Raw genomic sequence first — 17963 nt, 5'->3', positions numbered from 1 at the left:
TTCTTTGATTTGTATCCTTGATTTATCAAGGAAATTGGAATTACATTGTCAAACGCAATTATAGGATTTCATGAATGATTTTTCATTTTCTAAAACGCAAAATTCTCGCTCAATACAAACGGCATGATGTTGGAATGAAATGACCATCTTCCTATTAAGGTGCCATCATTCAAAGAGGTTTGGTTGAGAAGATTACAGTTGATAGCATATCTTCGCTGGTCTTCAATTTTATTAAAATTTATTTCTTTGAATATAACTTTTATTTACAATTTTCCGCATCCGAATAATTAAAGTAATTCATCCCCAAAAATTTCAAAAATTTCTTACGCATCATCACAACTATGAATCCGAAAATACTCCTACATACACTTGCCGTAACGGCTCTGAATTATTCCTCGGTTGACAAGGACAAATGGAACGATTTACAATGATTACATTTTCCCATTATCCCACTACTAGTGCTGCTATTGCTCCTGAATGTCAGTACCCACCCACAGGGAGTAGGAGATATTAAGGCAATTGTTATTGCCCTGACATCAGAGTAGAGATTAATCTAATGGAATTGGTCGAATGTGTTTTCGTAGTTTGTTGGCTCTGGCCGAAGTTAATGTTATTAGACAGCCGGCACATATGTATTGTATAAACATACAAACAGATGTACATATGTGTAAATACGTCACCATGGCCTAGCTGGCGACCTGTTATCGTATAATCTAGGATCTACCACAAATAAATATTAATTTTGTTTCCACACTAAAAATATTCGTAGTTTAGTCCAGACTGACAACTCAAACCTATTTGGGTTAGTTGGAAATGCCAACACTAATGAAAATTAACGGCTCTATAATCGTCAGAATATAAAAGTTTAGATTGGGTTTTTATTAGTTTAATATAGAAAGTTGGCCGGTTTTAGTAGATAGAGTACCTCTCTACTACATGTATGCAGTAGATGGAAAAGCTTTTAAAGACAATCAAAAAATAGGAGACCTTTAAGAAGTAATCTATGGAAAAAAATTCTAAATATCCTCTAAAAAAGACTTAAAAAATGTTTAACACACCAAAAGCCCTTCACAGAACCTGTGAATAGATTTGAGGAAGGATGTATTAGGCCATCTACAGGTCTTTAAAATTGGATGACTATTAAGAGGTTTTCTGAAATAGGAAACTTTGAAGGCGCCCTTACATTATTAACCGCATGACGACCTTGTGGGAGTGGTATATTGATGAAGTACCCCGAAATACTTTTAAAATATCTTCCAAGGAAATTAGATATAGCAAATACCCCTCTATAGGCAGAGGATCTTAAAAATCTCTACTGTAGATATAGGATTTTATAGACGGTTGACTTTAAATAGTTTTTTTATAGACTGAACATCTTAAAAAGCTCGTCTATAAACAGAACAGATCCACAAATTTTCATATTAACAGAAGCTTCTGATAAGCTTTTTCTATAGACCGAAGTCATGTGCATTAGTATATTACAAGACTTTCTACCGAAGATCTGACACTTCTGAAAAGCTTTGTATAGAGCGAATGATTTGCATTTTTATATTACAAGACTTTTGTTATTATTTTACAAGGCTTGTTTTTGACCGAAGATCTTCAAAACTATGGAGAAAGAAGACGATGCTCTGACCAAAAGGTTCGAAAAGCTTTTCTTAAGACAGAAGACATTTGCAAAGTACTCGATAAACATACGACTTTTTTGACCGAATAACTTTAGAAGCTTTTCTATATTCCAATGCCTTTGACTAGAACTTCTGCATACAGAAGGGCTTCAGAAGCTTTTGTAAATATAATACCTTAAAAAGCGCTTCTTCACATAAAAGCCCTGAAAATATATATCTAGTTGAGAGAGTGGACCAAAGCTACGCGAAAAATTGTTCTAAAGCCATGGCGATGACTTTGAAAGCTTGTCCATATTTCAACGACTTTGATTAGAACTTCTTCATACCGAAGGCCTTTAGAAGCTCTTATAGACATAATGTGTTGAAAGCCCTTCTGCCCTGAACACCATTACAAGCTCCTGTGGAGAGAGAATCCCATGCGAAGATCTCCCCGAAAAGATTTTCCTACCTTACTATGTACAAAAGTCTTGAAAAGGCCTTCTTCAAAATCCTACCTTTTAAAGATCTTCTTTAAACAGAAAAACTTTAAACGATCTTCTATAAGACCTTCTCTTTTTATAGACAAATGCTTTTGCGAGGTTCGTCTGTGCCCTTTATATAAACGGGAGAGTATAATGGACAGAAGTCTTTCGGAGGTTATTTTAATGATGGAAAACCTTAAAATGATCTTCCATAAATAGGAGACATTCAAGGGTCTGCTAATAGAGAAGGCCTTCTAAAGACTTCTCAAGGGAAGAAGAAAATCAAAAGTTATTTTATAAAGGGAAGAGATTCAAAAGCTATTCCAACGACGTCGACAGGGAACCGCGCCCCTATTAGGAGATTTTGCTCGAATATTTCTTTTTGTTTGACGGTTGAGTCCTGGATTCTTCTTTAAGCAAAAAAAACATTAAAAACTCTTCTATAAGACCTTCAAAAGCTCTTCTATAGACAGGACATCTCTCTCTATAAGCTCTTCTATAGACATTAAACTGCCAAAAGCTCTTTTGTTGACAAAGACCTTCAAATGGTCCACTTTTGAAAAAGGCCTTAAAGAGTCCTCTGTAGACAGAAGTTTTTCAAAAAGCGTTTCATCTAAGAAATACCTTCAAAAGTTTTTTCAAGACAAAGTCTTTTAAAGAGTCCTCGGTGGACAGCTAACCTTCAAAAGCTTGTCTATTGACATAATATCTTAAAAAGCTCTTCTATAGACAAGAGATCTACAAAAACTATTCTATAGACCTGTAGCCAAGCTTCTCTATGGCCTCTGAACCTTCAAAATATAATCTACAGTCAAATTACACTAAAATTACTTTCCTGTGTCGGTTAGGAGGTCTTCTGTAGAGAAAAGAACTTCATAAAAAGCCATTCCATTGGATATACTACTATTAAATGAGAGACAGTATACCTTCAAAGGGTATCTTAAAGACAAAAGTCCTCCTCTGTAAAAAAAAATAATCCAATTGGAGAGTGGAGAAATGAAAATCTTAAAGAGTCCTCTGTAGACAGAAGTTTTTCAAAAAGCGTTTCATCTAAGAAATACCTTCAAAAGTTTTTTCAAGACAAAGTCTTTTAAAGAGTCCTCGGTGGACAGCTAACCTTCAAAAGCTTGTCTATTGACATAATTCAAAGGGTATCTTAAAGACAAAAGTCCTCCTCTGTAAAAAAAAATAATCCAATTGGAGAGTGGAGAAATGAAAACCTTTCAAGGGTCATCTGAGGCCGGAAATGTTGCAAAGGGTCTTTTATGAACAGGAAACCTTAAAAAGAACTTGCAAGGATAGAAGACATTTGAAAGATAAAAGACTTTAAAGAGTATTCTACGACTACTTAAGTCTGGAGTATTTTCCATTGCCTTAACTTCTCCTCTACTCCCTATTCGAATGTTTTATGTGATTTGAGGACTTTTAAAGGTCCCTTTAAATAGACCAATTTCAGACACTCAAAATTCTGCGCTTGCGAATAAATGGCTTTCATTGATAAAAGAGTTGCTAAAGGACTTCGAACATAAAATAATTTCTTAAAGGGAGATTTCTTTTATTTAGGAGACTTTGTAAAGGTCATCTTAAGATAAATAGTTTTCAAAGGCCTATAGGAAAATACAGGCAATATTTTGAGCATCTTTTATCCAAACATACATACTTTTAATACCCACCACCGTGCTAGTCTAAGAATAGCTAACGTGCTAGTGTAATAAGTGCAAAGTGTACCTACCGATTTCTCATATCAATATCCGGCGTCTTGATAATGCTAAACACTACCGATTTGGAATATTTGGCAGTGTCAGGACGAGTGGAACTTGCCGATGCTGTTGAGTTGTTGTCAACACTGCCAATGCTGGAGCTGTTCAAATCTGTATCATATTCACCATCTCTCTTTAGTGCATCGCTAATGGTTGCAGCCGTATTTGGTGTTGTTGCTGTCGTCGTCGTGGTTGTTGTTGTTGTTAGGTGAATACAATTCGTTTCGGAGTTAGAGTCATCTTCGGCATTGCCATGTGGATTCTGTTGGGTTTTCATGGTGGTGTCAGAAATTTATTCGGTGGGACAGATGGGCGGGCAAATGTATTGGGAATTTTTTTGCCCTTTTCAGTTAATTCCTTTCCCCTCTCTCGCTTCCACTCTCCCTCCTTCTCTCCCTCTCTTTTATTTTCAGCCTGTTGAAATAGGTTTATGTTTAAATATTGTTGTTGTTTATGTTTGGAATGTTTAAGTGTTTGGAAAAATCTGTTTTTCGTTCTATGTTGTTGTGGTTGTTGTTTGGTTTTTTTTTTTGGTTTTCCGAAGAAGAACGTGGGTGCAATTAGTTTTGTAACACACAAACACAGCTGTTTTGATTTTGTTGTTTTTCTTTTGTTTCTGTTGTCTTAGGGGGTTAATTTGTTAAAAACAAAATTCCTGTATCCTTTTGAAGGATGTACTTCATATCTTATCGGACAGGTTTTACAGGAAGCCTGTTATCTATATGCTAGAAGATGTGTTTGATTTTTTGTTTTTATAGAAATGAGTTCAATAGCCCTTTACAGTTCATGCATCTGCATGGCTGGGAATTCATACAGTGACTCGAGGTGATAATGGTGCAAAAAATTATTTAATCTATTTTAATTAATTTTTAATTTATTTATTTAATGTTGCAAAAAAAATTATTTAATTTTTTTAATGAAATCCTTAAAGAAGTATAGGAAATAATTGTCATAATTTTTGTACAGCTACCACATGAAAATTAGTGTCGATCATAATTATTCTTAAGATTTTTAGTAATTATACAAGGCTGAGTGTATAATTACAAAAAATCTTCAGAATGGTGGCTACCGAGGCCCAAAATGCGTCTCATCGATATAAATATTTTTGACCTCATGTCTCATTGGACAAAATCTCTTTCAGAATATTTTACGTCGATATAGACATGTCCGTCTGTCTGACGATAAATCCTGAAGGGAATATCAAATTAAGTCCAAACTAGACAAAATTATAGTAAAATGTATACGATATTTGAAAATGGGAAACATTGGATAATCTTTCAGATATCTCCCCTACGAAAGTTTCAAAAAATTCTAATAAAACTGTAATACAAAGAAAATTAAGTACCCGATCTAATTCAAATATTAGTTTGCTGTAATGAGCGTACCTACCCCATCAAAAAATTTAAATTTTCAATTCTAATTTTAGTAATGTGTAAAATGGGCATACGATTTTTGCAAACCTTGCTTATTCCAATATTTTTGGTGATTTTACAACATTTGAAAATGAAATCTATTTGTTCAGTCTTTTTCGAACCTCAAGTTTGGGAACAAAAAAAAACTTTATTTGGAAGTGTCTGCTATTTCTGAATTTTTGTTAAATACATTTTTGGTGTCATTATTTATAAAACCTTTTCCAAATCGAAAAAAAATAGTCATGAGTCCCACTTTTTACCTTTCGTACATATTTAGTACGAATTTTTTAAAGTCCGGTTCATATGTAATTTTGATACAAAATTTTAGAGCTCCAAATCTCATCGAAAAACCCAATATTACATCTTCAAAATTCAATAACTTTGCCTGCAAAAAAATCAGCTCTTTCCTGTTTCTCAAGGCCAATGTCAAAAATGTAGTAACATCTTCTACCTTTTATGCCCTTTAAAAAAATAAATAAAAAATAAAAACAACATCAATGCAACCAAAATCTTTGTTCCAGATTTCCGGAATCGCTTTTCACAATGGCATAATATCGAGTACTTTTTGTACTTTATGAAATTCCTCTTTGTACTTTTTATATCCTCCACCATAGTATGGAGGGTATATTAAGTTTGTCATTCCGTTTGTAACACCTCGAAATACACATTTTAGACCACAAACTATATATATTCTTGATCAGCATAAAATTCTATGTCGATTTAGCGATGTCCGTCCGTCTGTGGAAATCACTCTAGCTTCCGAACGGATTGAAGTAGATTGATAAAATTTTTCTCAAATGTATGTTATATCTGCAGGACTTTTGGTATTGAAAATGGGCCATGTAGGTCCACGTATTGGTATAGCCCCCATATAACTGTACCTCCCGATATTCGGCATTTTGATGACTTTAGGGACATTTTTCACCGGAATAGTTTCAAATTTGGTATTTGAAGTTCGTAGTGGATACTACAGCCTAAGACAGAAAATGTTCTGTGCAGGTCCACGTCTTCTTTTTTCTTTTCTCTGGTTTTTCTTCCAAAATTCATAGTACAGTACACTTAGTACACTTAAAGTTTTCAAAAGCCCAGCCTTATCTCACCTTAAAACCTACACCAACATTGTCGCACGCATAAAAGCAAATGGAGTACCCGATGTAGTCCTAACTTTAACATGGTTTATATAAATATATCAGACAGCTAAGGAGCAAAAATCCTTATCTTATCCCTGGATAAAAAGACAAAAATTTTTCCCACAATAGGACAACAATTTTTCTCATGCTCGCACTACTCCGCAAATAGTCAATATCTGTCCATCCTCCTGGAACCACTCGTCCATGAAAAGAAAAAAAAATTGGGTATTAATAACCTTTTTAAAATAAACTTTTGATCTGTTGTAGAAATTGGTCACTTAATTTCAATCTCATTCTCTCTCTCTCTCTGAAATCTTCACAAAAATTGGTTTCGGAAAATGGAATAATATTTTTATATCTTCGACCTGTAGTGGAATTACCTAACACATTTTTTGAGTAACCGAAAAAAGTCGGTAAAATTAAAATCAAAGCAGTCGCTAAGACTAAGACCTACCGATAGATACTAATGTTGTCAACTTTAATTTCTTTTTTATTTCAAAATTTTGGGCAACCGATTTGTCGGTAAATCAAAAAATGAGTTAGAGAATCCCAGTATTGGTTTTGAAATATATCTATCCACCGTTAGGTATATCTCACATAGAACGGTACCATTAGATTTTCGGAATTTGGAGGCTTTGTCTCCAATGGTTATCCAAATCAGCTGTAATTCGATATTTAATATTCTTGGTGGGTAGATGATTTACTCCTCGCAAAAATATTCAATGTAGGTTCACATCTTAGTTTAGGCCCCACATAATTGCACCTCCTGATTTTCTGTAATTTGTAGTTTTTGTCACAACTTTATTAATATGATATGTTAGATTTTTTGTGAGTGGGAGTCCACATGTAACGGAACTGCCAAATTTTGGAAGATTTTGAGGATTATCGAATTAGCCACAAGTCAAGTTCAGAAATGGATTTCGATACCATTTGGTGAGGGTTGTGATTGGTTAGTTTCATATAAAACTATATGAAAAATGACAGAAATGTATCCATTTTGGAGTGGGCCAGATCCACAGGTCTCTCACCCTGCGTACTTCTCTGTGGAGAAAGATAACACATTTTTGGCCGGCTGAATTTTTTTGTAGTTCCTAACATTGTCATTGCAAAGGTCACGAAATAGACATTTTCTTTACCAATTTTTGCTTGAAACACTGTTATTGAGATATTGTCACTGATATTGAAATATATATTTCCAGCGTTGCCCCTGGTTTCTAAAAAATATATATTTTAAAAGCCTTTACTTATTTTATTCTTTTAATTTTTTTTCCAGCCCATTATCACTTTGAGCCACTGTATTTGTTGACATATTAAAAAAATTAAAAAAAAACATATACACGCACTCACAAACAACACTCTGGAATGGAAAATTCTTTGTTGCCGTTCTTTGTGCTTTATCAGATTTATTTTCTGGCGGAAAATTTCTTTATTTCGACGTTAAAAGAAATTTTTAAATTTCATAAAAAATATTTTTTTCTTTTTTATATTTCAAACACGTAATTTTTTATTAAAAAATATTTTATTTTGCTCAATAAATATTATATAGTTCATTCATTAATCGAATAGAACACGTACGAGAAATACAATAAAAGTCACTCCGGTCCTTCCTTAGTAAGGTCGTGCGTTATACTGAAGTTGCAATTCTATGATGAGTGCAGCGATGAATGTGGGACCCTAGCAATTGGCGGGAGAAACAAAACAACGGTGCATCTCACTCTCCTCAGTAAATAGCCATCATTGTTGTAGCAGTCTCTTCCCACAATTCCGGTGCTCCTCTCAACGCTTGAATATTAGTTTCGGAATAAAGTTATTGCCGCAAGCAATATTTCCCATTGTTCCCCGTGTTCATTCACTTCATGAACTGTTGCTCGGCTCTTACCTATCCGTCAGTCACTCAGTCAGCCAGCTATGCATTCATCACAACAATAGACAAATGATGCATATCTTCTCACCTCGCCGAGTAGGAAGCTAGAATTCTCTGCTGAGATAAATGTTCGTCTTTGTTGTCTGTCTCTCACGCATTTTTTATTGTTGTTATTTTGGAAATTTATCTGCCGCCTCGGTAACCACACAAAGGCGAATTGCAGCTCCGTGCGGCATTTGACCGACCAACGACCCACACACAGCTCTTTTCAAACAAAGGGAAATGCTATTTGCCTTTGTCTTGTAAGGTGTCATCTTTTGAGAGTGAGCGAAAGAGGCACCCAGGAAGAGAATATATGAGATAAGTATAGCTATGCGTTAGATAAAGGTGCAGAGATACAGATAAGTCTCATGAGATACGTTTGCAAAATTAGGATATATCGAAGAAATTAAGATATATTGCAACAGAAAATCTAAAGAATGTCGTCTAGAACACCTGAAAGAAGTCGTCTAGAAAAATAGAAGAAGGTCTTTTGAAAGACCTCAAGGCGGTATCGTAGAAGAGCTGGATTAGGTCTTCTAGAGGAGTAAAGGAGGATCTTCCAGGAGGTTTGGAGAAGGTCTTTCGAAGACCTTCTTGTATTCTTTAAGACAACCTGAAGAAGGTCTTAATGAAGAGTTAGAGAAGGTATTTTAGAATAGCTGCAAAAGGTCTCCAATCTGATCTGAAGATCTGAAGGTAGATCTTCAATTTGATCTGAAGGTATGTCTTCTAGAAGAGCTATAGATTGGTCTTTTAGAAGATCTATAGATTAGCCTTTTGGAAGAGCTGGAGGTAGATCTTTTAGAAAAGCTGGTGGTAAGTTTTCCACAAGAGCTGGAGGTAGGTCTTCTAGAAGAGCTGAAGGTGGGTCTTCTAGAAGAGCTGACGGTAGGTCTTCTAGAAGAGCTGAAGGTAGGTCTTCTAGAAGAGCTGAAGGTAGGTCTTCGAGAAGAGCTGAAGGTAGGTCTTCTAGAAGAGCTGAAGGTAGGTCTTCTAGAAGAGCTGAAGGTAGGTCTTCTAGAAGAGCTGAAGGTAGGTCTTCTAGAAGAGCTGAAGGTAGGTCTTCTAGAAGAGCTGAAGGTAGGTCTTCTAGAAGAGCTGAAGGTAGGTCTTCTAGAAGAGCTGAAGGTAGGTCTCTAGAAGAGCTGAAGGTAGGTCTTCTAGAAGAGCTGAAGGTAGGTCTTCTAGAAGAGCTGAAGGTAGGTCTTCTAGAAGAGCTGAAGGTAGGTCTTCTAGAAGAGCTGAAGGTAGGTCTTCTAGAAGAGCTGAAGGTAGGTCTTCTAGAAGAGCTGAATTTAGGTCTTCTAGAAGAGCTGAATTTATGTCTTCTATAAGAGCTAAGGGTAGGTCTTCTAGAAGAGTTGCACAAGGCCTTCTAGTCGTAAAAGAGTTGCAGAAGTTCTTCTAGTCGTAGAAGAGCTGAAGAAGGTCTTCTAGCCATAGAAAAGCTGCCGAAGGTCTTCTAGCCATAGAAGAGCTGCAGAAGGTCTTCTGCCCATTGAAGGACTGCTGAAGGTCTTCTGCCCATTGAAGGACTGCTGAAGGTCTTCTGCCCATTGAAGGACTGCTGAAGGTCTTCTGCCCATTGAAGGACTGCAGAAGGTCTTCTGCCCATTGAAGGACTGCAGAAGGTCTTCTGCCCATTGAAGGACTGCAAAAGGTTTTCTAGCCATAGAAGAGCTGCAAAAGGTCTTCTAGCCATAGAAGAGCTGCAAAAGGTCTTCTAGCCATAGAAGAGCTGCAAAAGGTCTTCTAGCCATAGAAGAGCTGCAAAAGGTCTTCTAGCCATAGAAGAGCTGCAAAAGGTCTTCTAGCCATAGAAGAGCTGCAGCAGGTCTTCTCGCCATAGAAGAGCTGCAGAAGGTCTTCTAGCCATAGAAGAGCTGCAGAAGGTCTTCTAGCCATAGAAGAGCTGCAAAAGGTCTTCTAGCCATAGAAGAGCTGCAAAAGGTCTTCTAGCCATAGAAGAGCTGCAGAAGGTCTTCTAGCCATAGAAGAGCTGCAGAAGGTCTTCTCGCCATAGGAGAGTTGCAGAAGGTCTTCTCGCCATAGAAGAGCTGCAGAAGGTCTTCTCGCCATAGAAGACTGGCAGAAGGTCTTCTCGCCATAGAAGAGCTGCAGAAGGTCTTCTCGCCATAGAAGAGCTGCCGAAAGTCGAAAACTGCAGAAGGTCTCTGTCCACAGATAATGTAAAGAAATGTATTTTCCATAGAAGAGCCCGGAAGAAGTTTATTATCCATAGAGGAATTGGAAAAGGTCGTTTATTAATTTATAATGGTCTTCTATGGTTTTCCTCCACATTTACCATGACACACATAGCGAATATGGCAATGAAAATTTGGAAAATATTGATTATCATCGAAGATATTCGAAATGGTAATGAAAGCAAAAGAATAAAAATTGAAAATCATTGGGCCCGTTGTCAATGAGGAAAAACCACCAATGTTATATTCATGACCGCTATTGAGTCACACACACACTCCCACATTCTCACATGTACGTAAAACACATTTTTTCTTTTCCACATACACAAATGCTATTTGTATTTCAACGAGCGAGTGTGTGTGTGTGTGTTTGCAAGACAACAATTGATGGAAATGTAAACAATAATTTCAGAACGAAAAAGAATGTTTGGAAACTAATTTATTTTTCTCTTTCTCGCGTTTTCTTTGCCGGTCCAACAAATTTTCTCTCTTATCTTGAATATATAAATAATATTTTCTCTTTATGAAATTTCTCTTATGAATTCTGTTCTATAAGAGCTAAGGGTAGGTCTTCTAGAAGAGTTGCACAAGGCCTTCTAGTCGTAAAAGAGTTGCAGAAGTTCTTCTAGTCGTAGAAGAGCTGAAGAAGGTCTTCTAGCCATAGAAAAGCTGCCGAAGGTCTTCTAGCCATAGAAGAGCTGCAGAAGGTCTTCTGCCCATTGAAGGACTGCTGAAGGTCTTCTGCCCATTGAAGGACTGCTGAAGGTCTTCTGCCCATTGAAGGACTGCTGAAGGTCTTCTGCCCATTGAAGGACTGCAGAAGGTCTTCTGCCCATTGAAGGACTGCAGAAGGTCTTCTGCCCATTGAAGGACTGCAAAAGGTTTTCTAGCCATAGAAGAGCTGCAAAAGGTCTTCTAGCCATAGAAGAGCTGCAAAAGGTCTTCTAGCCATAGAAGAGCTGCAAAAGGTCTTCTAGCCATAGAAGAGCTGCAAAAGGTCTTCTAGCCATAGAAGAGCTGCAAAAGGTCTTCTAGCCATAGAAGAGCTGCAGCAGGTCTTCTCGCCATAGAAGAGCTGCAGAAGGTCTTCTAGCCATAGAAGAGCTGCAGAAGGTCTTCTAGCCATAGAAGAGCTGCAAAAGGTCTTCTAGCCATAGAAGAGCTGCAAAAGGTCTTCTAGCCATAGAAGAGCTGCAGAAGGTCTTCTAGCCATAGAAGAGCTGCAGAAGGTCTTCTCGCCATAGGAGAGTTGCAGAAGGTCTTCTCGCCATAGAAGAGCTGCAGAAGGTCTTCTCGCCATAGAAGACTGGCAGAAGGTCTTCTCGCCATAGAAGAGCTGCAGAAGGTCTTCTCGCCATAGAAGAGCTGCCGAAAGTCGAAAACTGCAGAAGGTCTCTGTCCACAGATAATGTAAAGAAATGTATTTTCCATAGAAGAGCCCGGAAGAAGTTTATTATCCATAGAGGAATTGGAAAAGGTCGTTTATTAATTTATAATGGTCTTCTATGGTTTTCCTCCACATTTACCATGACACACATAGCGAATATGGCAATGAAAATTTGGAAAATATTGATTATCATCGAAGATATTCGAAATGGTAATGAAAGCAAAAGAATAAAAATTGAAAATCATTGGGCCCGTTGTCAATGAGGAAAAACCACCAATGTTATATTCATGACCGCTATTGAGTCACACACACACTCCCACATTCTCACATGTACGTAAAACACATTTTTTCTTTTCCACATACACAAATGCTATTTGTATTTCAACGAGCGAGTGTGTGTGTGTGTGTTTGCAAGACAACAATTGATGGAAATGTAAACAATAATTTCAGAACGAAAAAGAATGTTTGGAAACTAATTTATTTTTCTCTTTCTCGCGTTTTCTTTGCCGGTCCAACAAATTTTCTCTCTTATCTTGAATATATAAATAATATTTTCTCTTTATGAAATTTCTCTTATGAATTCTGTTCTCTTGTTTTCATTACAGGCCGTTGTTACACTACATGTTACAATACATAGAAGCAGATTAGTGGTAAGTGTGTATGTATGTATGTAATAAACCAAATCTAAGCATTTGTGGTAAAATTGAATATTTTTCCAACGGAAATCTGATTTACATGAACGAAAGGAAGGAAGTCGATAGAAAAATCAATAAGCGTTTGATATAAAAGAACGACCGACTTGTCAGCGAATTAGGTTAATTTTTCGCAAAACCATTAAAATAAGTTTGACTAAAATATTCGAATGTTTTTGCCTGAAGGAGCTCTTGAGGTATGTTTATCAAAGTATGTTATAAAAGTATGGCAAAACTTATTATAGCCTTTCATGGGAATGGTGGGAATTGTAAAATTTTTCCATTGGCTCAGATTTCGAATGAAATTGATATTTTCTTGTTAGCTTGAATGTCAAATATTTGCAACATTCGCATGATTTTGATAACTCAAAATTATTTAAATTAATCGTGGCGGTTTGTATTTTTAATCTTAATTATTTTCTATAGATTGGCATATTAAACGGACTGATGGGCTACTGTTAAAACTTTTTTGAAGATGTTTAATTTTTAATAAATACAAAAAATAACAAAAAATATTTAAAGGTTATGCATCTATCGCGACTAGTTACTCCTTTTGGACACCTAATGCTCAATTTTATTGACCCTAGAGTTTGAACAAAAAGTAGAAGCTAGATGTAGTATCTGTCGTATCTTATATGGCCCCTTATATACAAGCAATACACATACAAGTAAAAAAGCTGTAAGTTCGGCCGGGCAATATTCAAAAAAAAAATAAATCCGTTAAAAATTCTTTTAAAATCTTAAAAATACCGAATGTAGCCGTATGTATGCGACGACGTGGACCTGCATAGGAAATGTTTCCATAAGCAATTACAATATTCAAATACGAAACTTGAAAAAAAATCATTGAATAATGTAGCTAAAATCATCAAGGTACCGAACATAGGAAGGTACTATTATATGGGGGCTATGCTAGACGTGGACCTGCATAGAAAATTTCCTGTCATATTCTGTAGTATCCATTACAAATGCCAAATTTGAAACAATATGTCGCTAAAATCGTCAAAATATCGAATATCGGAAACAATTCCGGTGTTGTTTGCGGTGATCAACACTTTGGAATTTTTAGTGCCAACCTTGTATTCCAAATTACTCCAGACAAAGTAGTCCAACAGATTGGTATCCGGAGATTTTGGTGTCCATAGTGCGCTGGAAATGAAGCGAGGAACCTAATTTTGTAACCATTCTTGGGTGGCGCTTGCTGAGTATGATGGTGCTGAGTCCTATTGGAATCTCCAAGCTCTGCGGCCAAAATATTTGCGTGGCCAAGGCTTTAATACACCTTCCAGAATATTTTCGCGATAATATGGCATTTATTCTGATGCCACGGTCGATTAATACGAGCGGAGAGCGACCATCGGCTGTTATGGCGGCCCACACTACCACCATGGCCGGCGCTTGAGTTCTGGTGAACCTTCTGCTGAAGGTGCACATTTTCAGCTGACCTCTTTGGCAAGTAAATACGATCATTTTGTTTGTTTACAAACTGCTGGACAACGAATGTTTTATCATCGGAGATAACCAAATTCGGCAGTTCACCATTTTCGGCCAAGCGAAGCAACTCTTTAGCTCTTTTGAGTCTATTTTCTTTCTGTTGCGGTGTAAGTTTTTGCACTTTTTGGAATTTCAATGACTTTACCCCGAGCTCGTTTTTCAATATTTGCCGAATGAAATATTGCGATAATTCAGCTCAGAAGCCATTTTTCGGCCACTGCGACGCAGGTTTCGATCAAGTCGCTTCCTTACTTTTCGAACTATTTCTTCCGATGTTGCTGTTTTCACTTTCACTTCCTTGACGTCGGGCTACGGTAACGAGCGATGGTACGAAACACAAAAAAATTATTCACATTTAAATGCTGGCTGGAGTGCTCTAACGATAGCCACTTATGGTTTTCCAGCCAAATATAAATAAATCACACTATCACGCTTGAATTCCATCACGAATAACTTTTTTCTTGGAAAATTCTCACCAGAAATGCTTTTCTACGCTTGTAAACAATATAATGAGCTGTCACTGGAATAATTTTAACAGTTGTCGGACGAGTGGCTTAGAAATGACTGAAGTTGGTTGCAGTTTTTTCATCTCACCCTGTATGTCCTTATAAGCAAAGTTCCCCATTTTTTGGTTGATTATTTTTTTGGTGTTGAAGTTTTAGACAATTTGTTGAAAAAATAGAATTTTTTGGCCAGAAAGTGTTATATTTTAATATTTAAAGCCCCGACTATGTTGTTCACTTTTTGTAGCATAGGAATCCATTGAAAAATCCTAGAACCTGGTCGAATTTGGTCCAAGTTATTAATATTTTTATACCCTCCACCATAATATGGAGGGTATATTAAGTTTGTCATTCCGTTTGTAGCACCTCGAAAAATACATTTTAGACCCCACAAATTATATTATATTTTATATATATTCTCAAATGTATATTATGACTGCAAGACTTTTTGGAAAATGGGCCATATAGGTTCACGTTTTGGTATAGCCTCCATATTACAGTACCTCCCTATATTCGGTACTTTGATGATTATAGCGACATTATTCACCGGAATCGTTTCAAATTTGGTATTTGAAGTTCGAAATGGATACTATAGTTTGTGACAATAAATTGCTTATGCAGATCCAGGTCTTCGTATAGACCCCAAAATAACGGTAACTCCCTGTATTCGGTATTTTGATGATTTTTGCGACATTTTTCACAGAAATTCAATTCAAATTTCTTATTTGAAGTTCCTAATGAGTATTACAGTCTATGATAGAAAATTGTCTTTGCAGGTCCACGTTTTGGTATAGCCTCCATATAATGGTACCTATCTCTATTCGGTATTTTGATGATTTTTATGACATTATTTTCCGAAAGTATTTGAAGTTCCTAATGGATACTACAGTCTATGACAGAAAATTGTTCATGCAGGTCCAAGTCCAGATATAGCCCCCATATATCGTACCAACCTATATTCGGTATTTTGACAATTTTAGGTACAATATTCACCGGAATTGTTTCAAATTTCGTATTTGAAGTTCCTAATGGGTACAAATGTCTATGACAGAAAATTGTCTATGCAGGTCCAGGTCTTCGTATTGACCCCAAAATAAGATTAACTTCCTGTATTCCGTATTTTTAAAATTTTAACAGAATTTTTAATGGATTCTTTTTGTTTATTTTCCTTATGTTGGAGGGTTTTCAAATTTCGGCCCGGACAAACTTACTGTTTTTTAATCAATTTGTTATGTACATAAATACATTTTTCCATAATTCTCCTTTTTTGTCCACTGCAGGTATTGAACTCGCAATCTTCTGATTTTTAGTCAAACACACTAAACACTTAGTGACAGTTAAGGCTTGTTTCAGATCTTAAATCTACATGCATCGTATTTTAATACATTTCTCTTTAGTTGCCGACCCTGAGTCTTGAATCCACAACCTTCGGTTTGGTAGTCCGGAGAGAATACACTGAGAAAAATATAATATGTAGCATTGGATTCTTTTTAAATAAGACTAACCCATTATTAGGTTGTTAATGTTACCTCATAATGGGCTATTCGGCTAAAATAGCTTCCAAATTTTGCTGGGCTACTATCTCTATTTCTAACTTCTTTCCTCTAGATATTCCTAGGGACTTTCAAAAAAAAAAAAAAAAAAAAAAAATAAATAAATAAAAAAGATCGTTTCAATTTCCAAAATTAAATGAATCTCCTTTCATTCACATCCTGCAGTTTGTTTGCTGCATTCTTATCTCCTTTTTCCTTACTACCACAATAAATCGCATATTATTTGCAATAATAAAATTATTCATTACCCTCTCGGCCACATTAAGACATCAAGAAGTGTAATCAAACGTCAATTTGCACAATATCTCCTCCAGCAAATGAATGGCTTATGGCCATCGTAGTAATAATAGGACGACGACTGGCTGATCTGATGTTGGTAGTGTGAAACGAACTGCCATGGAAACGCCAACAACAAAACACAAAGATATCATTCATGTCAAGACGAAAATTTCATTCATTTGGCCACTTGGTCGAGCCCACACAGTCTGGGGGGCAGAAGGCGCCAAAAATGTAATGTCATAATAAAATATTTTTTTTTTGTTCTTGGAAAGCTTCCCCCAACCTTGATAGCATTTTTTGGAAAAACATGTAATTTTTCGACATTTCACATGCAAACTGGAAAATCCCCATTACAATTGTACAATGGACGACTGGCTGGCTGACCTATAAAAGAATTAGGTGTTGGATGAAATCCTCTTTTTGTGCTGAAGAAAAACAAAAATAACTGTCATTACGGGGTTTTCCTATTTCGTTCCACACTTTAATTTGGTTGCTTGATTTTCACACCAAGGATAATCCGACAAGTCAAGTTTACTTCAAGGTTATCATTATGCAAAAAGTACTAACTTATCTCTCCCCTTCTCTCCCCTAGCACCTAAGAATTGTTGGAGCTAACCTAACATGTTGCTCATCATGCCGGGGCCATGTCATGCAAGTTGCAAACAATGGTCTAAGGACGGGTGTCAGAAGAAAGAAATGTGGGTCCTCTAATGTGTTCGACATTAACACTTTTTTTGTTTGTGTTTTCGTTGAGGTTTGTTTTGTTATTCGTACTTTTTTTGAAAATATTTTTTGAAATTTGTACTGTTTTTTTCGTATTGCTGTTGCTAGGTGCCAACCTCAAGATTTATAGTGGCTCCCTTCCTTGACGCCCTATGATATCATCCTAGTTGCCTAATATACACATATCGTTCGTTTTCTTTACTCTTTTTCCCCATTGTCGTTTTATTCTTTTCGTCTTTTTTGTTTCGAACCGCATAACAAAAGGGCGTTACAACAATGATTTTCAAATCGCGTTTAAACTGTTCTAGACAGGAGCAACAATGGCTAGCTGTCCGAGGCACTTCTGTTGGCTGAAAACAATTAAAAATTGTTGAAACGTTTTATGGTTATTGTCTTGGGCACGAGCTCTCTGGCGAACAAACAAATAAACTATGTGAAAAGAAATCAAATGCTTAAGATTTTGAAATACAATAAGTGGTCGTTTTACAATAACAATATGTAGTAATATTACAAATATAAACGAGTAATACTACAACAAAAAGTAGGACAGATATGGCTTGGTGGGCAAATGGATAATATTGACACGAACGTCCCAGGAAGACTTTTTCCGAAATCAAAGCGTACTGCCCGATTCAATTTTTAGACCGGTGATAAGAGAATCCCTTTTACCGCCGAGCCAGAATGACGGATGTTATACTTCACTGTAGCAGCATTTTTTAAGGCTAAAATACTCGGAAATGTACAGGGTGATATGAAAAAACTGCAACCAACTTCAGACTGCTGTCATTTCTAAGCCACTCGTCCGACAACTATTAAAATTATTGCAGTGAT

The 17963-nt window shown here is 36.3% G+C and overlaps 1 protein-coding gene and 1 long non-coding RNA gene across 3 annotated transcripts in view; one reads left to right on the top strand and one right to left on the bottom strand.

Annotated features, from left to right (window-relative positions):
- LOC101890172 (electroneutral sodium bicarbonate exchanger 1) overlaps positions 1-17963 on the bottom strand; it is a 111347-nt gene that overhangs the window by 81368 nt on the left and 12016 nt on the right. The window contains exon 2 of one of the 2 annotated variants that reach the window (XM_059121208.1): positions 3822-4263. The exons of the other annotated variant lie outside the window; for it this stretch is intronic. Coding sequence (XP_058977191.1) covers positions 3822-4126 — 305 coding nt within the window. The 5' untranslated portion in view covers positions 4127-4263. The remainder of the gene's footprint in view (positions 1-3821; positions 4264-17963) is intronic. 2 annotated transcript variants of the gene reach the window in all.
- Positions 12506-17963, top strand: part of LOC131801983 (uncharacterized) — a 119778-nt gene continuing 114320 nt past the window's right edge. Inside the window, exon 1 of the long non-coding RNA XR_009341996.1 lies at positions 12506-12538. This is a non-coding gene — a long non-coding RNA (uncharacterized LOC131801983). The remainder of the gene's footprint in view (positions 12539-17963) is intronic.

This window comes from Musca domestica, unplaced genomic scaffold (assembly GCF_030504385.1).
Source record: "Musca domestica strain aabys unplaced genomic scaffold, Musca_domestica.polishedcontigs.V.1.1 19, whole genome shotgun sequence".
Lineage (NCBI taxonomy): Eukaryota > Metazoa > Arthropoda > Insecta > Diptera > Muscidae > Musca > Musca domestica.
The sequence above is the reverse complement of the archived record's forward strand: the minus strand, read 5'-3'. Positions and strand labels throughout refer to the sequence as shown.